Source organism: Poromitra crassiceps (assembly GCF_964638095.1).
Source record: "Poromitra crassiceps genome assembly, chromosome: 9".
Classification (NCBI taxonomy): domain Eukaryota; kingdom Metazoa; phylum Chordata; class Actinopteri; order Beryciformes; family Melamphaidae; genus Poromitra; species Poromitra crassiceps.
In genome coordinates, this window is record NC_139630.1 from 38912668 (window position 1) to 38934676 (window position 22009).

Below are 22009 nucleotides of genomic sequence, written 5' to 3' on the forward strand. Positions count from 1 at the left end.
GTATGCTGCCTTGTGGGAAGATGCTGGCACCAGCCTATCAAACATCTTCTCTGTAAAGGGGCGACTCGTGGGTAGTCTCGCAGTAGCCGGCCGTAGATACCATACATCTACTTCTAGAACACAAAAAAGAGGCGTGACAGACATATGAATTGACCAACCGCTGGGACGCATGCCGGACTTCCATAACAGCCCCAGCCAATCAGATTTTGCCGCAGGCGTCCTGTGGCAGAACCCAGAAATGTGACTTCAGACCCTCCGTCGCTGGAGCATGCTGACGTAAGAAGTTGGATGTGACCACGTGAGACTAACTCTGTATCCATCATTTCTTTCTGTGGTCTGAAGACATTGGGGGCTTAGCCCAGCCCTCTTTAGGGACCCCCCCCCCCCCCACACACACACACAGGGGTCCTTGAGAGCGTTCCAGGCAGCTAATTCATGAATTGTTAAACTTCAACTTTAGCCTTGATTGACAAAACAGACAAGGAACATATAAAGAAGGAAAAGACATCACTCACATCACAGCGTTCAAATTTTGCAATCTGTTGAAACATTTTTCAATCAACGGTGAAACAACACAGAGATGGTTTATCGTGGGGACTTTCATGTCCGCCCCATTCACTTCAATAGAACTGTCGCCAAAGTCTAGCCCCCAATGCAAAATTCAAAACGCTGTGAGGAGAGTGATGTCTCTTCCTTCTTTATAGGTTACTTGCACAACAGAGAGGAAAAAAATGTTGCATTTCTGATCAACTATATCATACATTGTATTCTTTTTGAGGGCTTTAAAGCATGAATGGCAGATGAATAGATCTGGGGGGGAGGGGGGGGTTGACCCGGGGCTATTCATAAAAAATTCGGGGGTATTATAGCCCCCAATGCCCAGGCCCAACGACACCCATGGTACCCATATACCCCATTTTCACTCCGATATCTTGAGGTGAGAGGGCAATGGACCGCTTTTTAAATGGTTTTCTCCTTGCCAAAATTGTGCCTAACTTTGGAGCGTATAGCCCCCTTCCTGACACACTATCAGTATCAATGGCTGCCTTAGGTCATCTAGTTTCATATGATACCAGACACTTCACTCTGGCTTTCAAACCAAACCCGCTACCCCCTCTGAGAGTCAACCTAATCCAGATGCTACCCCCTCTGAGAGTCAACCTATCCAGATGCTACCCCCTCTGAGAGTCAACCTATCAAGATGCTACCCCCTCTGAGAGTCAACCTATCGAGATGCGCTACCTAGAAGCACCCATTTGATTTGTATCGCTATGAAATTGGGAGATTAACGGGAGAGAATCGGGAGACTCCCCGCGAAAATCGGGGACTCGGGAAGGGTTGTCAGATATGCACCTCTCTCCTCTTCTTCTCTTTCCTCTTCTGCTTTCATCTCCTCACCTCTGCTCCTCCCTCTCTCTCTCCTCCTCCTCCTCTTCCTCTCCTCTCTCCTCCTCCACCTCCTCTTCCTCTCCTCTCTCTCTCCTCCTCTTCCTCTCCTCTCTCTCTCCTCCTCCACTTCCTCTCCTCTCTCTCTCCTCCACCTCCTCTTCCTCTCCCTCTCTCTCTCCTCCTCCACCTCCACTTCCTCTCCTCTCTCTCTCCTCCTCCACCTCTTTCTCTCCCTCTCTCTCTCTCCTCCTCCACCTCTTCTTCCCTCTCTCTCTCTCCTCCTCCACCTCCTCTTCCTCTCCTCTCTCTCTCCTCCTCCACCTCCTCTTCCTCTCCTCTCTCTCTCCTCCTCCACCTCTTCCTCTCTCTCTCTCTCTCTCCTCCTCCTCCACCTCTTCTTCCTCTCTCTCTCTCTCCTCCTCCACCTCCTCTTCCTCTCCTCTCTCTCTCCTCCTCCTCCACCTCCTCTTCCTCTCTCTCTCCTCCTCCTCCACCTCCTCTTCCTCTCCTCTCTCTCTCCTCCTCCACCTCCTCTTCCTCTCTCTCTCCTCCTCCACCTCCTCTTCCTCTCTCTCTCCTCCTCCACCTCCTCTTCCTCTCTCTCTCCTCCTCCACCTCCTCTTCCTCTCCTCTCTCTCTCCTCCTCCACCTCCTCTTCCTCTCCTCTCTCTCTCCTCCTCCACCTCTTCCTCTCTCTCTCTCTCTCCTCCTACACCTCTTCTTCCTCTCTCTCTCTCTCTCCTCTCCACCTCCTCTTCCTCTCCTCTCTCTCTCCTCCCTCCTCCTCCTCCTCTTCCTCTCCTCTCTCTCTCCTCCTCCACCTCCTCTTCCTCTCTCTCTCCTCCTCCACCTCCTCTTCCTCTCCTCTCTCTCCTCCTCCACCTCTTCCTCTCCTCTCTCGCTCTCCTCCTCCACCTCCTCTTCCTCTCCTCTCTCTCTCCTCCTCCACCTCCTCTTCCTCTCCTCTCCTCCTCCACCACCACCTCCTTCCTCTCCTCTCTCTCTCCTCCTCCACCTCCTCTTCCTCTCTCACTCCTCCACCTCCCTCTCTCCTCTCTCTCTCCTCCTCCACCTCCTCTTCCTCTCTCTCTCTCTCTCCTCCTCCACCTCCTCTTCCTCTCTCTCCTCTCTCTCCTCCTCCACCTCCTCTTCCTCTCTCTCCTCTCTCTCCTCCTCCACCTCCTCTTCCCTCTCCTCTCTCTCTCCTCCTCCACCTCCTCTTCCTCTCTCTCTCTCTCCTCCTCCACCTCCTCTTCCTCTCCTCTCCTCCCTGGTGACTGGACGGCGGTTTAAATGGACATTCAATCCCAATCAGGCAGCACTCCGGGAGCTGGCTGGGCTGCCGAGTCCTAAATGGAGGGGAAATGGATACATTAGGCGTAGTGCGCCGCGCCCTCCATCGCCGCTCATAATGGACTAGTAATGGTCAAGGAGCCGAGCTTGAGAGTGTCTGAAAACCTGGACTCCTCTAGACACACACACACACACACACACACACGCACGCACACACACACACACACACACACGCGTGTGTGTGTCTGAGTGATGTGTCTGGATGGCTGGCCAGCTGGACAGGATGGATGGATAGATGAATAGATAAGTGGTACGGGAGATGGGAGGAGAATGGAAAGACCGTCAGGTGCTGACTTGGAGCACACAAAGGTGACAGGGAGAGAGGAGAGACACGGAGAAGGAAAACAACGTTCTGTGTGAAATAGTGTTTGAGAGAGGAGAGATTTGGGAAGCAGGGGCATATTTGAGGGGACAGTTTTACCACCAAAAACAACATATTTTTCCTCTCACCTGTAGTGCTATTTATCCATCTAGAGATGGTCTTGGTGTGAGTTGCCCGAGTTTTGGAGATATTGGCCGTAGAGATGTCTGCCTTCTCTCAAATACATGGATGGCATTGGGCTTGTAGTGCTCAAGGCACCAAGAAATACAAAATACAAACTCAACAGCGATGTCGCCTTCCAGAAATCATGACCCGCAGACCTTGTTGTGAGCAGTTTATTGTAGAAACTATTTTCTTTCGACTGCCTTGGTATCTGTCGCCTTTTTTATCCACACTCCTTGAGTCTGCATCCCCGGTCAACTACACCTGCTAGCTACTAGCTGTTAATAAACCAGCGAAAGAAAGACGAAAATAGTTCCTACTTGAAAATGCTCACAAACAAAGGTCTGTGGATTATCCTATTTTATTAGTTGATTTTATTAGTTGCCCAGGTAAGAGGAAAAATATGTATTTTCTTTATTATTTTGGCGTGAACTGTCGCTTAAGAGGCAAGAGGAGGCATGAGGCAAGAGAGGGCGAGCCAGAGGCAAAGTCAAAGTAAGGAGAAAAGGGGGGAAGAGGTGGACTGCTAGAGAGAGAGAGAGAGAGAGAGGAGAGAGAGACAGAGAGAGAGAGAGAGAGAGAGAGAGAGAAGGAGAGAGAGAGAGAGAGAAGGAGAGAGAGAGGAGAGACAGAGAGAGAGAGAGAGAGAGAGAAGGAGAAAGAGAGGAGAGACAGAGAGAGAGAGAGAGACAGAGAGAGAGAGAGAGAGAAGGAGAGAGACAGAGAGAGAGAGAAGGAGAGAGACAGAGGTGAGTGAGGTTGAGGCTGTTAGGCCGTCTGTTATTACTTCCATTTCCCCATTCCCAGAGCTTTCCGCGGCGCTCCACGCTGAGCTGATGTGGACTGAAGCCTTCCTCTCCCTGTGGCCCACACAGGATAAATACAGGACAATGCCTAGCAGCCTGTCCTTAAACCAACCCATCACCCCGTCCCTCTCCAGGTTCACCATTCAATAGCTCTAAATTATACACGACGCACTCTGTCTAAGTGTTATTATTTTATTACCCGAGCACTTAAGCTACCTGCTATTATCAAAGGAAGAAAAGGGGGCAATAATGTGTTTGATCTCAGTGCTGTCGTTTGAATCTTCATTCCACGTCAGATGTGAATGAATTACCCATTCACAAATCGACTAGCTGTTATGTTTAGTAGTAATAGTATGGCACAAGCTCGCTTTCTCTGTCTTTGTTTGACTGACTTCTATTCAGTTATTTATGACCCTGCGACTCGGCTGTAGGCCACAGTCACCTCACCTGCTCAGATGCAGACAAGGACGAGGCTTAGAAGCCCCTCAGAGCTTTTTCAAAGGTGCCTGCCGGTGTGTTCATCAATCGGTTCGGAAAGATGAAGCCAATGTGAAAGTGCCTTAAACCTGCATTCTTCGAATGGCCTGCAGGGGGCATCTCCACTGGCTCCAAAAAAAGAAGTCTGATTGTATGGAAGTCAATTGGAAAATGACCCGACTTCTCGCTTGATTTATGACCTCAGGAAACACTTTCCTAATGAGTTTATCGTCTCAATCGCTAGTTTCAAGTCTTCTTCAATATAGTGTGATGTTCTTTTGTCAATTATGGTCCCATAAAATGGACAAAGCGGACTCATTTTGGGGCGTGATTGACAGGTCGTCTGTCCAGTGCTTGCACAGCTTGCCTCTGTGGGAAACACTGGCTCTGGCGCCAGCTGTTTCTGACTCCAAATAATCAAGATGCAACGATCAAAATGCCAAACTGGAGGCTTCAAAATGGCAGTCGATAAAGCAATGGGTGATATGTTGTCCTATTCTTATATTGTCTAATATGGTGTTGATACAACTTAAAGAGTCACTGCAAATGCATCATTAAGTCTTAGCAAGTCAAGCCAGTCAGACACTCCACCAGAGAGATAGACAGTTAGAAGGACAAGCCAGTTAGACCTCCAGTTAATCTGAAAGCATCTGAGCCCACCAATGCAGTCATACAGTCAGTCAGTCAGTCATATTAGTCAGTCATTCAGCCACTCAGTCAGTCAGTCAGCCAGTCAGTGAGTCAGTCAGTCAGCAGCCAGTCAGTGAGTCAGTCAGTCATCCACTCAGTCAGTCAGTCAGTCATAGTCAGTCATTCAGCCAGCCAGTCAGTGAGTCAGTCAGTCAGCCAGCCAGTCAGTCAGAAGTCAGGTCAGTCAGTCAGTCAGTGAGTCAGTCAGTCAGTCAGTCAGCCAGTCAGTGAGTCAGTCAGCCAGCAGTCAGTCAGTCAGTGAGTCAGTCAGTCAGTGAGTCAGTCAGTCAGCAGCCAGTCAGTCAGTGAGTCAGTCAGCCAGCCAGTCAGTCAGTGAGTCAGTCAGTCAGTCAGTCAGTCAGTCAGCCAGTCAGTGAGTCAGTCAGTCAAACCACTCAGTCAGTCAGTCAGCCACTCAGTCAGTCAGCAGCCAGACAACATTACTAAGAGTCCTGCCCTCTGCCTCTATATTCAGTTTAACACACAGCAGCCAGGCAGGCAGATGGACAGGGGGTGTTTTGACTGAGCGAGAGGCACTTTGAAACGGTTGCTTTCTCAAGGTCTGCTGGGAGTGACCTTTGAACCTCTGTCTCTGACTGTGTGTGTGTGTGTGTGTGTGTGTGTGTGTGTGTGTGTGTGTGTGTGTGTGTGTGTTGTGGTGTGTGTGTGTGTGTGTGTGTGTGTGTGTGCGTGCGTGCGTGCGTGCGTGCGTGCGCGCTCCTCCTCTGGCCGCGTGGAGCCTGCAGCCGCGGGGCCATGTGGAACTCATTGAACAGGAGAGCAGAGGAGCTGAGTGTGTGTACGGCACATGAGAGAGGAGAGGAGAGGAGAGGGAGGGAGGCGAGGGCTTCGCTCGCCCTGGAAACAGGCAGGCAGGGAGGGAGACAGGCGGCAGGCGAACGCGTAGGTAGGAAGCAGACAGAAAGGCAGACTGGCTGACCCGACATGGGAAAAGAGACTGAGAGCGGCAGACGTGCAGACAGACACAGCACCCCCACTGTCTTTTCTCAGTATTTACACTTTTTTTCTCTCTCTCCCTCGATGCATTCTGCTCTGCCACTGAGCCAGTGCTTTTTTCTCTTTGAGCTGGTAAAATGTATTGCTCAATCTGGCCGAGCGAGGAGGAGGATGGGCTTTTTGGGAGCGCCGCCTGCCTTCTTTGCTCTCTCTCTCTCCCCAGCTTGAGCTCCGTCACCTCACCTTCCTCAGCATATGTCCCAAGGTTTGTTTTTTACTGGTGGAGAGAGAGACAGCACGCGCGCATGCTAAGTTGGAAGATATGAGTCACCACTACACATAGCATGACAGTAGTGAGATTGATAGAAGAAGAAGAGAGAGAGAGAGGCGGCGAGGGAGAGAGACCATCAACAACACAGAGAGACTGGAGAGAGAGGGAACAGCATGAGAAAGATGGGAAAGTGGAAGAGTGGAGGAAAGGGGGTGAACACACGGAGATACACACACACACACACACACACACACACACACACACACACACAGGGGGGAGAAGAGAGGAGAGTTGTCTGTACTTGTGCTAGCGGGGGTGTGTGTGTGTATCTAGGGTAAACAGTGGTGGTCGGGAGCGTGTCGCTATGCTATGAGAGGCCATGTCAAACAGAGCTTGGTATTTCCTCTCTCTCTCTCTCTCTCTCTCTATCACTCTCTCTGCTGATGCATGATCTACCACTCTGTGGCATGTGGAAGGGGAGCCGTTGCTATGGCAACCCAAAGCCTGACTGGAGCAAGAGGTGGGGAGGAGGCGGGGCCGAGGGGGATGGGGGGTGGGGGGGAGACCTAATGCACTCCGCACACACAAGCATGCAGCGAGTGATCAAGATTACAAAAGAGACTCTGTGCAGGGACTTACTTATAAGGTTATGGAGAGCAGAGCTGCAGATATCAGGGGCAGAGCCACACTAACTGGAGTCAATAAGATTACTGTGTGTGTGTGTGTGTGTGTGTGTGTGTGTGTGTGTGTGTGTGTGTGTGTGTGTGTGTGTGTGTGTGCACACAGCCAGCTAGGAGAACGGCACACACACACTGCAACAATCACATTGACAAACAAAAATATCAATTCACTACTCGTGAGGTGCAGGGAGTTTTCCTGCTGGGCTGGGGGGGGGGGGGGGGGGGTTGGCTGGTCCCGTCATGGCAAGAGTATGTTTCAGTGAGCTTGCAGTTCCCAGGGCGAATATACATTTCTTATTGGGCTTAAAAGTCTCTCCGCACACGACATCAATCACAAATTTATGGACCAGGGACATAAAAACCGGCGCATGAAAGGCTTTAAATAGAGTCTCTTTCAGCCAAGGCGATGCGGTGGAAATGAACACTTTTAGCATTTGCACCTTAAAGAATGCCTCTGCGGCAGACAAAGCAAACAGCAGGTCATCATTTGCGAAATGCAAGCTGACCCCAGAGATGCAAATGACAGCTGTTTTAGTGAAGTAGGACAGCTGTGGTGAGCAGCCAGCCTTGAATAACTAGAGCTTTTGGCTCAGATATACGCACACTATACTCTCTTCTCTTCTCTTCTCTTCTCTTCTCTTCTCTCCTCTCCTCTTCTCCTCTTCTCTTCTCCTCTTCTCTTAAGATGGAAAATCTGGAGTTGCACTATAGAGACAATGGATTATTTAAATCGATCAATCACATTTTATTTATAGTACATTTCATACAGATGTAAACTCGATGTGCTGCACATTAAAAATGAAAATAACAAAGTGCATCATTTAGACATGTATACAAACACTTTCTCTCTCTCACTCACTCACTCACTCACACACACACACACACACACACACACACACACACACACACACACACACACACACACACACACACACACACACACACACACACACACACACACACACACTTACACACTTAAGCAAATGCCTGAAAGAAAAGAGAAGAAAATAAGGTCTTAAATGAGGACACTGTTGAGCACACTTTGTGCAGAGAGTGGGACCATGGTGAGAGAATGCAACCTCAGCAGATGTAGTTTTGATTCTAGGGACGTGTAGGAGACCAGTGCCTGATGACCTGAGAGGTCTGGCTGTTTTGTATTCCGTGAGCAAGTCAGAGATGGATTCGGGAGCTAAACCATGTGACGCCTTATAGACAATGCGTAATACATTGTAATCAGTTCTATATTGTGCTGGAAGCCAGTGAAGTGAAGGAAGAATTGATATGCTCAGTTTCTCTTGTAGCAGTTAGCACTCTGGCTGCAGCAATCTGAACAAGCCTTCCAGGCTTTGGGAAGTCCAGTGAATAGGGCATTACAGTAATCTAGGCGACTTGAAATTAATGCCTGGACTGGAGCAATTTCTCAGAATCAGACTGGGACAAGAAGCCTTTTTATATGTTATATTTTATATGTTTCTTAAATGATAAAAATCTGTCCTGGTAATATTAGTGATAAGATTTGGAAAATTGAGATCAGCATCCAAAATAAATGTCAATCAGTATGATTCAGATATAGACCTTATTCGATTGACGTCACTCACGTACGGGCACGCCCACCGCCGCCATGTTCTCGACATAGCGCTGCAGCTCTTAAGTGACAACCTATGTGAGAGCAGCGTTTATAGGAAGCTAGCCGCCGTTAGCGTTACCTATATCATTCCTGTTGTGTTCGGATGGTGACCTGCGTTAGGCATGGCTGTAGTAATGACAGCAATAAAGTCCCTGTGGTTTGTTTCTATCTCTACCGTCCACAGACGTGAAGGGAGCGAGACTGAGGATACGTCAGCAGCACAGGAGATGTGTGGATAGTTTGAGAGACAGGTGAAACTTTCTGACAGCTCTTCACAGCAAAGTCTGTTCACCTTGTTTTTTCTTTTGTTTATTATTACAGGCATTAACGGCAGCATACAAACAACAACTCTGTTTTTTTTTTATTGCTGTCATAACTTATCGCTATTTTGTAATGGAACAGAAACGACAATAAGGCCGTTACTATAGTTGTCAGCTGCAGGACGGTATGTCAACAATATGGCGCCGTCCGGGGTTAGCGAATAAGGTCTATAGCTAGGCCAAATATGATGAACCCAGGGCCTTTGAGCGTTAGCACCAACCACTAAAATCTCAGTCCTGTCTTTGTTGAGCTGTAAGAAGTTGAGACCTCCAGTGGGCGATCTCATCAATGCAGTTCATATTTGTGACTGGAAGGACCAGGAGAAAATGACATGTTACTGTGTATCATTGGTGTAGGAGTGGTAGGACACATTGTGTTTCTGTATGATGGAACCAGGCAGAATGTAGGTTAAACAGCAAGTGAACCAAGGACTGGCCCTTGAGGGACCCCACAGTAAATGTCACCATTGTCAGACATTGAATTATCCAGAGACACAGTGAAAGTCATATATTTTTTATGTAGGAGGAAATCCAGTCAAGAACATGACCACATACTGGAGGCCCATGTCATTTCTGAGTCTGTGGATTAAAATGTCACGGTCCACAGACAGTATCAAAAGCTGAACTCAGCTCTAACAATACTAAAATGGAGAGTTTGCGTCTCTGTTGATCCTACAGTAAGATCATTAATGACTCTAATGAGGGCTGTTTCCGTGCTGTGGTTAGTTCTAAGACTAAAACTAGATTTGTACACATCATACAGTTTATGGAATGATAAGTAGCTATGCAGTTGTTTGTAAAGACAATCTTTTCGAGTGTTTTACTGAGAAAGGGGACATTGTCACTAATTACAAAATGGGTCAAGGTTGTTCTCTTTCAGTGTGGGTGTAATGATAGCCTGCTTGACAGAGGAGGGGAAAACAGCAGACTATAGGGAGGCATCAGGCATTGACAATGCAATACATCACTTGACAGATAGGGGAGGACACACTTAAAATAACTTGGTTGGGATAGGATCAAGAGAACAAGTGGATGACTTAAGCTGTTGCATAATTGATTCAAGATCACAGGACAGAATCAAAGAGAAATGAAATGTAAGAAATGTAATGAGTCCTTTAGAAAATCAGATCCAGGCTGTGGCCTTTTTTCCTGAGTGAAAATCCAAATGTCTCTAACCGAGTCATGAGCTGTTGTAGTGTCAGAATTATTGGAATTGTCAAAATGAACATTGAAGTCCCCTGAGGTAACAATACAGTCATCATCAATGGAAATTGTGGACAGCAGTTCACCAAACTGATTGAAGAATCCCTGTCTGAGTTTAGGAAGTTGGTACAATGTAAGTAATAAGACGGGTGACACAGATAAAACAAAAACAAAAAAAACAGGATATTCAACCTAAATAGTCTGAATAAAGAGCAGCAACTCCTCCTATTGTTTCTTGTGCAGAGCAGGAAGTTGAAATTCGCAGGTGATGTTTCAATCAATTCTTCCATGCCAGTCTGGTCAAGCCATGTCTCAGTGACCAGAGCACAGTCCAGTTTATTGGTAGTTGTGATATCAATGAACAATAAACAATCAAGTTTATGAACAAAAGTTTAAACAATAAAGGTTTAGTAAATGAACTAACATTAAACATTGCCAGTTTTATGTTACATAATGAGGGTCGGTGACAGAACTAGACACAGTGGGCTTAATATGGACTAGATTTTGTAGATTAGCACAGTGTTAGACTGGGATTAGCAGCAGTCCTGGCCCCTTGAGTAGTTTGTGACATGTGACCATGTAAAGTAACATAAACGTTATGAATACAGCTGGGAGAGACATGCAGCAGTAGGATGTTAGGATTGTTACAGTAACTAGGCGGCTTAGACTGTAGTATGTGTTAGTTAGGTGCTACAGTGCCCTTGTGAGGGCGCAGACTCTCTCAGTGTTCAGTGAATGTCAGCAGAGAGCTGAGGGCACCATTGTGGTTGAGATGATGTGCATCCTTCTTGTAAAAGTCACTGCGGTTCCAGAACAGATCAAAGTTGTTGATGATGAAATACAAACCAAAAGTGTTGCACTCTGTCTTAACCCATTGATACCTGATGCAGCATTTGTGTGTGTATCGCTTTAAGACCGCGAACCGCGTCACGCGGTTCGTGGTCTTAAAGCGATACACACACAAATGAGGGATATACACGCAAATGCTGCATCAGGTATCAATGGGTTAAGCCAGTTCTGCAGGGCGGGAAAAGGCATTGAAAAGCTGCCATAGCCAAGAACCAAAGGTGGGGGATTGGACCTGAAAACAGGATCTTCTTCCCAGTGGACAGCAGAGCGAGCTGCCTGAAGTCCGCTTAGTACTTCAGTTTGTTGTTTCCTTGTGTCGTTTGAATATGAATGATGATCTTGGTGCATTCAGGATGGTGTTGTAGTGCAGTGGGTAGCTGGATGGAGTCACCAAGGACGACGGTTGTTGAAGGAGGGGGTCCAGACTGCGGTGGGCTGAATGGTCCCTGGGTTCTGTTGGCCTGTGGTCGTTGGGGGTCTGGTAGATGCCAGCTGTAGCAGCAGAACTTGGACCAGTAGAGACCTGTCCAGGGGATACGGGGCAGAGGAGTGCAGCAGGAGACCCGTGACTGTTGGTTGTCGGTTTGAGGCCGCGTTGCATGTTCACTCAGATGGTCAATTAGCGTGTTGTCCCAAGGAATGGTGATATCACAGACAGTATTATCTCCTCCTCAGTTTTTCCAGCTCCGATTGCAGCATAAATGATCTACCTGATCGGCTAGTAGCACCGACAGTCTGTGCAGGGAGGATGATGGTTGGTAAATGCTTCCATTGGAAAAGCCGGGAAGCGGGATGTCTCTCTCCATCCTGTGTCGCGCATCACCAGCAGTAAGTCCATCCCCATGTATCAAAGTAGCTGCAACTCCAATGCTACACATGGGAGAAGAGCAGTAGTGGGTAGCTTATCCAACGGGGTAAGACAAACCCAGCTAAGCTAGCAAACATCTCAACCGATTCAGCGGTGAAGACATTAAAACCAAGCAATCCAGCAGTAAGAATACAATACAAAAACAACTAAGAACATTAGATTAGGATCAAATCGAGCGGTAGAGTGACAGCTCAATGCGCAGAGCTCAAATGACAACAACGTGGAAGCGGAGTCCTGAATGTTTGTTTTGATTCCAAAGTGGACTTTATGCTATAATATGGCATGTTGATGGCATCACAAGTGCTGCTTTGTGGAATTTTGGGAGAGCAGAGCACACTACATATTCACATGTTAATGAGAGCACACTACATATTCACATGTTAATGAGAGCACACTACATATTCACATGTTAATGAGAGCACACTACATATTCACATGTTAATGAGAGCACACTACATATTCACATGTTAATGAGAGCACACTACATATTCACATGTTAATGCGAGCACACTACATATTCACATGTTAATGAGAGCACACTACATATTCACATGTTAATGAGAGCACACTACATATGCACATGTTAATGAGAGCACAATACATATTCACATGTTAATGAGAGCACACTACATATTCACATGTTAATGAGAGCACACTACATATTCACATGTTAATGCGAGCACACTACATATTCACATGTTAATGAGAGCACACTACATATTCACATGTTAATGAGAGCACACTACATATTCACATGTTAATGCGAGCACACTACATATTCACATGTTAATGAGAGCACACTACATATTCACATGTTAATGAGAGCACACTACATATTCACATGTTAATGAGAGCACACTACATATGCACATGTTAATGAGAGCACAATACATATTCACATGTTAATGAGAGCACAATACATATTCACATGTTAATGAGAGCACACTACATATTCACATGTTAATGAGAGCACACTACATATTCACATGTTAATGAGAGCACACTACATATTCACATGTTAATGAGAGCACACTACATATGCACATGTTAATGAGAGCACAATACATATTCACATGTTAATGAGAGCACACTACATATTCACATGTTAATGAGAGCACACTACATATTCACATGTTAATGAGAGCACACTACATATTCACATGTTAATGAGAGCACACTACATATTCACATGTTAATGAGAGCACACTACATATGCACATGTTAATGAGAGCACACTACATATTTTGAAAAGGAAAAAAGTCTGCACTCTGGAGCATACTTAAGACTTAGAGGAGTTTTATTGATAACGTTTCGGTTCAACAACCTTCATCACCTTCTGATGAAGGTTGTTGAACCGAAACGTTATCAATAAAACTCCTCTAAGTCTTAAGTATGCTCCAGAGTGCAGACTTTTTTCCTTTTCAACGTATAGCCTTGTTAGTCTAGCACCTGGTTTGCATAGTGGATGTGCAGACGCTTCTCTCTACTATAGTACACTACATATTCACATGTTCATTGGACAATCCTTGACCACAGGAATGATGTGCACGAATTGTTATTAATTGAGCGGTGTTCTCCTTTAAGCTGCAACCACCTGCTGTTCAGCCCACAGCATCAGACAGGCTGGATTCAGCCCACAGCATCAGACAGGCTGGATTCAGCACACAGCATCAGAGTCCAGCCTGTCTGATGCTGTTCAGCCCACAGCATCAGAGTCCAGCCTGTCTGATGCTGTTCAGCCCACAGCATCAGAACCAGCCTGTCTGATGCTGTTCAGCCCACAGCATCAGACAGGCTGGATTCAGCACACAGCATCAGACAGGCTGGGCTCTGATGCTGTGGGCTGAACAGCATCAGACAGGCTGGATTCAGCCGAGCCACAGCGGTCGTTGGTAATTGAATGATTCGCAGCGGCCTTAACTCATTTATGACGCTTTCCTGCTCAATTTCACCTTGCCTGGCTCATCAATACTGCCCTGTCGGCCTGCTCACATGCTCAGTGAATGCTCATCATCCAACTGCTCCCACGTCTTGTCACGGTCTGATGGTATTTTTGAGTAGCTACCAGTCTTTCTTTTTCACTCTTAACTTTGAAAGTGATTTTCCTGCGTGTGCATTCCATGTTTGCTGTTGTGTGCATTTCTGTGCGTGTCCCCTAGGTAGGTGTGTGTGTGTGTGTGTGTGTGTGTGTGTGTGTGTGTGTGTGTGTGTGTGTGCGTGCGTGCGTGTGTGCGTGCTGTGAGTGCGTGTGTGTGTTGTGAGTACCGTTGTGGGTGTGTATACAGTGTGGCAGCAACGAGCTGTCGTGGATCTGTGTGTATCGCTGTCTAAGTTCTCGTGTGTCTCTCTCTGCTCTGTCTCCAGTTCCCCGTGGTGTGATCCAAAATGGCGCCCGCGTCAGGAGCCAGGGGCTGTTTCCGGTCATAAGACCCCTACCCATAAGCCCTGTGGGGAGCAGAACCTCGGCCATAAGGTTGGTAAAGGTTTGGCTTGCTTTTGCCCTCGACCATATAATTATGTCAGTGAGGATTTCCCCAAACACATTCCCACAGACACAAACACTCAGACACACCCACACACACACATACATTAGCCTACGAACAAACACACACACACACACACACACAAAACAGACACACCATCAGAATTTTCCACTCGTAGTTTACATATCACAGCTTTATTGTGTTCGCGAGTCAAAGGCGTTTCACACACTCCCCTTGGTTCAGAACATTTTATCCAGGTGTGTTTATAGAACGGTCTCACGCACACACACACTCACACACACACACACACACACACACACACACACACACACACACACGTTTATTAGTGTGAGAAGCCTCGTGATTCAAAGAACATTGGGAGCAAGCATGGACATGCACATCCATCACATGAGCATAAGAGTATGGTGGCCCACAGCGCATAATGAATGAAACATACCCAAAGGCTCACTAAAGGTATGCAGTGAATATTTGATCACTGCGAGGGGCGCTTGTTTTTCTTCCCACATATGAATATGCTCACCCTTTCATTCTGGAAGGGGAAGATGTCCAGGCGACAGGGCAGCCGGCTACAGCTGCTTTTGATTTATAGAGTGTCAGAATACCCTTAATGTCCTTAATGTCTTACAGAGAAAAGTATCTTTTCACTAAGGGGCAAAACAAAAGTATTGGTGATTTGATGTGTAAGAACTGTAGCTGATGTCTAGTGTAAAATGGTTATATAGCTTCACTGCAGACGCGTCATTGTGTGATGTTGTTCTGACTTGAACCTTTACGAGGTCCTATTATGTGCTGAGCAGGTTGCAGGACCGTAGGGAGCACGAGACCTAGTCAAAAAGCACTGTATCCTTTAGAAAAATGCATGGGCGGCAATCTCAAAATGAGGCCGCTTTTCCTCATTCCTAAAAGGCTGACGCTTTGGAGATACAAGGTTTGAGTCTGACAGCGGAATTATGCAGATCAGGCCTGGGGGACTATTTGAGTGTGATAGATTATCACCTAACCTTTTTTGCTTTCTGGCCAGCGGATGCATACCAAAATGGGGCAAGGCTTCAGTGGAGTGTGCAGCCCATCCAGGCAGGCCACCTGGCTGGCGGTCTGACAGCAGGAGTAACACTTTTCTCTCCCGCTCTGTGTCCTTGCTCGCTACAGATCGGCCCTGGGAGATTATCTAAGCCGAGGAGAGGACAGCCCGTCGTGCTACTCGCCCCCGCCCTGCGGCGAAGACCTCCAGGAGGACCACAACTACAGCACGGCCAAGTCCCCCAGCAGACCGTGCTCCTCCCAGGCCCCCTCCTCCCCGCTGGACGATGACGACATCATCGCCGTGGAGATCCAATCGGACGTGAAGCCCGAGCCGCGGGAGATCCCGCTGGACCCGCACGCGGCGGCCACCGCCGGCGGCGCCGCCACCTACGTTTGCGGGGGGCAGCCCGCGCGGGGACAGAGACGAGTTTTGGGGTGCGCGGGAGGGGGAGCGGGAGCGGCGGCGGGAGCGGGCGGCACGCTGCCGGGGAGCAGCTTAACGCCCTGGACCAAAAACCGAGTGCGGGGCGTCAGCGACACGCTGCCGCTGAAGAAGCGGCGCGCGGCGACGGCGGTGGAGAAGCCGCCGGAGAGCGACGACGAGGAGATGAAGGAGGCGGCGGGGTCGCTGCTCCACCTGGCGGGGGTCCGAGCCTGCCTCAACAACATCACAAACCGCACCGCCAAGGGCCAGAAGGAGACGACGAAAGAGGCCCTGAGAAACTAAGACAAATACATGCACGGACAAACACACATAATACATAGAGACGCACATAAAGTACATATTCATGCAAACACATACATACATACACACATGCAGTATGACACACACACACACACACACGGATACATGCACAAACACAGGCCAACAGGTAACGTTACTAAAGCATTAGTCTCAACGGACACTTCTCATCTCCCTCTATCTCTATCTTTCTGCAGGGCATTAGGTGAATCCTACTTATTTGTGGCAATATCAGAAATCTCTGTTTTCCTACATGTTCAGCAACACTAACATCAATGGGTATTTCTCATGTGTCTTTGTTGTTTTTGTCGTTTAAAAGGGGATGAAAGCCATAAAAAAGCATGTTTTGTCACTAATTTGGACGGGTCGGACGTGACAAAACGGAGTCACATCGCGGAGCGTATATGAACAGAAGATGGCTTGTTTGTCTTATCTGTTTGTTATATGTGAATCTGTAGCAATCTTGCAGTGATGCCAGCAGCAGGACAGCCGGGGCCAATGAGAACAGCCTATTTAACAGTCTTAGAGCACTCTTGGCCGCTCACTCGCATCACTCTCTACATCCACGAGCACAAATGTGAGACTGTGCCAAAGATAAGCCACCAGGTTGCTCCATGTAGCCGATATGACAGCTAAAAAAAAACTAAAACAGAAGGCATAGTAAAGTCGGAGAGCTACCAGTCGAGTAGAGACAAGACTTTAAGTGTCAAAATAATTGTAAAACCCAATGTGATATATTCATGCACTTCAGATTATTTTACGCCACTTATAATAGATGCATTATGGGTAAAGACATGGTTTATTTCAAGAGCACTCATAGTATTTAAGAATAGTTATATTAAAAAAAAAGAAAAAAATATGGTCATGTTTATCATCATAGAGATGGATAGTGTGCCGGGTCTGAGGCAATATCTCCTTCATTTGTTGTTGTTGTTCCATAATGTAAACGTCCCTAAAACTTTTCCAGTACTTCTGTCCATAGACGTAGACACCTGGTATAGATATAGTAGCTACCAGTAGCTACCACACCTGCCTATTCATTTTACAAACGTCAAAGAACTATATACATAAACTGTGGGTTTAGATTTCTGTTCGTATCTGTTTACCCTCACTCTACCCTCATAAAGATATAAGCAATTTGTCCCATGTGGACAACTCTGTAAAAAGGTTAGAAAATATTTTATTTTTTTCCTTTCTTAATTGAAGCAATTTGACCTGCAGGACTTTCTCAGTTATATTGCATGGGTGCTTGTAAATAAGATAAAAAGCAAATCTTTTTTATTCAAAGATCGTGTAAGATAAACAATGTATTTAGCATGAAGCATGACTTATTTTCATATAAACCTTGATCCTAGAGGAAAGAAAAAAAGTTTTGCCGCCAATTCTTATACCCTTGATTATGTTTCAATTTTTATTTTGAATCCTTTTTTGAATTGATGTTGGTTTTTTTTGTTTGTTTTTTGTTTCCCTTCTGAGCGGGCTTTCAAAGACACATCTTCAGGGAGGAATGTGGGGGTTCACTCTGCAAATGGGGACCCGAGGGTGCCACCTCTGGGCTTCAATTCAAGCTACATAGGCCAGCTGAATCACCTCTTAGGGGCGAGCTTCAGTCTTCTTCTGCCTGTACAGTGATATAGGTGTTCAATGTTAATCCCAGTGTTATATCCAAAACATGTCTGTAGTGTGTGAGTTTGCGTGTCCAGGAACACACACCCTTTAACATTGTGCCTGCCTGCCTGCCCTCAATACCTCTGTTGTCATGTCTCTGACATGTTTTGACAGAATGTTTCTTGTCTTTATTTATGACAGTATTGTTATTTTCTCCTCTATGTAAATGTATATGTGTCCTTATTTTCCATCGGCATTGATCAGTGTAAATGTATGGAAGAGCTGGGCATGGGAAACTGCATTTGTTGTTTGTCCTGAAGGAACCTCATATCTAAAAAAAAAAAAAAAAAAAAAAAAAAATCCACTTGAGAATATAAAAGAGAGAGGAATGGAGGAGATGGTTTAAATGAAAAAAGTGTTTTCTTATTTACACCTCCATGTTGTTAACTCTTGTTAACACGTGTTTATTTCAAGGGCCAAACCTGGAGATCTGAGTTTTTAAACCTTTTTGCTAAAGGGTACCTATTAAGAAGGCTCACTGTACACGTATGCATGTGTATCTCACCTATGGTCATGGAAAACTGACTTGATTGAAATCGACAGGGGGCAGTAGTGAGTTTTGACATTCTTTGTGTCAAAACTGACATGTTACATTTATTGCACTGCCAACAAGAATGCATTAAAGTATTATTTCCTTCCCCAACTTCCAGAGATACAGTACATATAAAATACAGTGTAGCTGGATCAACCCAATGCACACGCAAAAAAAACTCTTCGTAGAAGGAATCATGGGTTGCGTTTGGTTGGAGATTATGTGCAATGGCGTAGCAGCGGAGTCAGACAAGCTTTTGTTGAAGCTGAATAGACGCTGAGTGATTGTCAGTGAACCAAGCAGGCAAACAAACGCAGACATTTCTCAAATCCCATCCATTGGTACAGTCTTTTGCCACCTGTAGCATGCATCACTGCCATTGCATTGTGTATGGTATCCATGCCAACGTTAAAAAAAAGAAGAAAAAAGCCTCAAGGAGACTATGTCTGTGTCCTTGTTGTGTGCCATCCGTCTGTTGGTCTGATATCCGTCTCGAGTGCCCCCCGCACCCCAGGTCAAGCACTCTGCTGTATTAGCAGTAACAAACCACTGTTGTGGTGACTAATAACATGTTCAGTCGGCAAGAGGCATGTCGAGGAGAGAATGTGTTGCTTTAGCAACCACCTTTTTCCCCTCTGACTCAGTGACATGCAGGAAAGATGAACTACTGACCCACCAGTCCTGGAAAAACACAGCAACACACACAAAGTAGGACATCTAAATCAAAAGACTTCACTGCCTGAAAATGCCCCCCCCCCTCCCAAAAAAAACAAAACAAGTGTTTTTCTTTCAAACCTGCCAAACATACAGTGCAGTGCTCTATTATTATATGGTTGCATTTTATTTTTTGATGTTTTTCTGAGCGTTTTAATTTTGTGTTTTGTTTTCCCTCTGACAAAAATACCTACAATACTGCCGTTATTTTTGGTGACTGTATGAGCTGAGTATTTGAAAGCCATAGGTTAGCGATGTCAAAATGCAAAACTATTATTGATCTGAGATGTGATGCAGAGTGCACCCAGGTGTTGGTTTTTTCAATAAATGTTCAATTCTCTCCTTATTGTGCAATCATATTGCCAAAGAACGATTTCAAACTATTTCATCACTACATGTAAATATCAACGTTGTCCAATACCGTGGCAAAAAATATATATAAATGTTGTTTTATTTTGTTTTCCATTTTTCTGAAAAACTACAATGATGTTTACGTGATGTATTGTCTTCCAGTTGGTTGCAATAATAAAAAATACAAGTTGCAGAAGATTAGTTTGGCTGTATTTTTTAAATACTTTGATCAAATAAGATATTTCATTTAACCAATTTTTCCAACTAAAATGTCTAGTTAAATATGGCAAAGACTTAAAGACCCATAAAGTCGTGTTTTAAGATAGATATAAAATACTTTGAATAATAATTTGTCTGATGGGTTTTCCCACACAAAAAGTTTATGTTGTTAAAATCCTTAAAATGACTTAAAAGTTCCAAAGCAACCAATCAGGATTATCAAACTAGAACATAACTATCCAATCACAGCATACAAACAACGACTTTAACTGCTGCTGAATACTGGACAGGGATTGGCTCCAGTATTCATGATGTCACGAATCATGCGGGTTGAAAATCGCCTTTTCAGTGAACTCAGAGAAACTTTCCACTTTCAGATTGTGAGAACAGCCTTCTAGTGTCAAACTCTGCACAGGCATCATTCTGCACAGTGAAGCGCAGACATCCACCTGAAGGAACAAGAAGAAAAACTCATGTTTGACTTAAGGGGGTCTTTAATATTTTGTGTCATCGAGGAAGATGTCACTGGTTCTCAGCTCTCGTCCCCCTTCAGGTTGTCACCTCAACACAAGACACAACACAGCACATCCATACACAGTTACCCCCACTTCCTGTTAAAGTGCGAGCATTGTGAGACTGGAGCGCCTTTAATTTGCTCTCCAGACTGACCCCAATCATTAACCTCACATATTCCCATCAACAAGGGTCTTATCATAACCAGGCTTCTTCCTCCAGTTAATTATTCATTTACTTCCTCTAATCATCTAAGTCCAATACTTCTGATTAAAGTCAAACTGTGCGTGCCCCTCAGGGAAAGAAGTCAAAGAGTTAAGTGTACCATAGAGTTCCTTAATGCCTTATCAATCTGAGCGCTGCCATTTTGGAGCCATGTGACAGTGGAAGCCCATTCATAATTGAAGCCGAGACGGGCTTAATCACGAGCCAGTGCCTCCCCGTGCTGCGTGCTCCCACCACCAACACAACTGGAGCTAGCAGCAGCTCCTCTGTTGCTATGCAACTACAGCAAAGAAAGGGGAAGGTGGTGGTGGTGGGGGGGGGGGGGTGCATTCTCTACATCTTTAGGGGGCATCATACTACTCAGTTACTGAGAGTGAGACTCAATGCCTTAGATAACACGGCATATATCTGTTCACACCTCACCGTGGAAGACGTGCCCATCTGCTGCACACCAGTCTGCAAATCACTTTCTGTCATACCAGTTGAATTTTAAAGATGTTTCCCCCCCCCTCACTGTGATAAAGAAATGGGTTACACATTCATTCAAAAGCACATCCTAGTCAATGTGAGGTAGGCCTGTAATTTCCTCCCAGTGAAATGAATCAAATGAATTCTGCGGTTATGGCGTTCACACACCATTTTAGAGAAGGTCGATTGAGGTAGGCTATTAAGAGGATTGATGCAGAGCTGTGTGTTCCGTGGCCATATCATCCATATCCACAGAATGACCATTGAGGCAAGTTTCCATGGAGACAGAAGTGGAGGTAAGGCTCTCTTGTCAGCTCTCATTTATTGCAAAGCTTTATGGTTTTGGGGAATTTTCCCCCGGTGGTCAAGACTGGCATATTTTTGATTACAGACAAGACTTATGGACATGCTTCGTCCAAAGATTCACATAAGTTCCCCATTATTGAATTTTATGTAAAATACTCACACCTTTATATGCAAAGCCAATGGGTTGTGTGTGTGTGTGTGTGTGTGTGTGTGCGCGTGTGTGTGTGTGTGTGCGTGTGTGTGTGTGTGTGTGTGTGTGTGCGCGTGCGCGCGTGTGCGTGCGCATGCACGCGTGTGTGTGTGTGTGTGTGCGTGTGTGTGTGTGTGTGTGTGTGTGTGTGCATGCGTGCGTGTGCGTGTGCATGCATGTGTGGGTGCGTGTGTGTGTGTGCGTGCGTGCGTGCGTGTGTGTGTGTGTGTGTGTGTGTGTGTGTGTGTGTGTGTGTGTGTGTGTGTGTCATGGAATGAGAAAATGAGATCTTGCCCCTGGTGTTGTGATATGTAGTGTGATCACACTCTTGTGGAACAACTGAGTTACTGCATGGACATTTGTTTTAGAAGCATAGGTGAGCACACAAACACGTATAGGCACCACTCTGACTTGAGTCAGAGTAAAATTAACATTACTGGTGTAAAAAAATCTAAGTAACCTAAACATATAAGTAAACCTCTTCTGCCCTTGAAACTTTGGGCTACTCAGTATGCATCATGCAAGTTGAAGCAGATTTGGAGCGGTCGTGCAGCAGTTATGGCTTTTCAAAATGTGCAAT

The 22009-nt window shown here is 46.0% G+C and overlaps 1 protein-coding gene across 1 annotated transcript in view; it reads left to right on the forward strand.

Moving 5' to 3' along the window:
- The window catches only part of ches1 (checkpoint suppressor 1), a 74771-nt gene extending 55776 nt beyond the window's left edge, over positions 1-18995 (forward strand). Inside the window, exons 4-5 of the mRNA XM_083643488.1 lie at positions 14268-14447; positions 15628-18995. Coding sequence (XP_083499614.1) covers positions 14268-14447; positions 15628-16228 — 781 coding nt within the window. The 3' untranslated portion in view covers positions 16229-18995. The remainder of the gene's footprint in view (positions 1-14267; positions 14448-15627) is intronic.
- The last annotated feature ends 3014 nt before the right edge of the window (positions 18996-22009 follow it).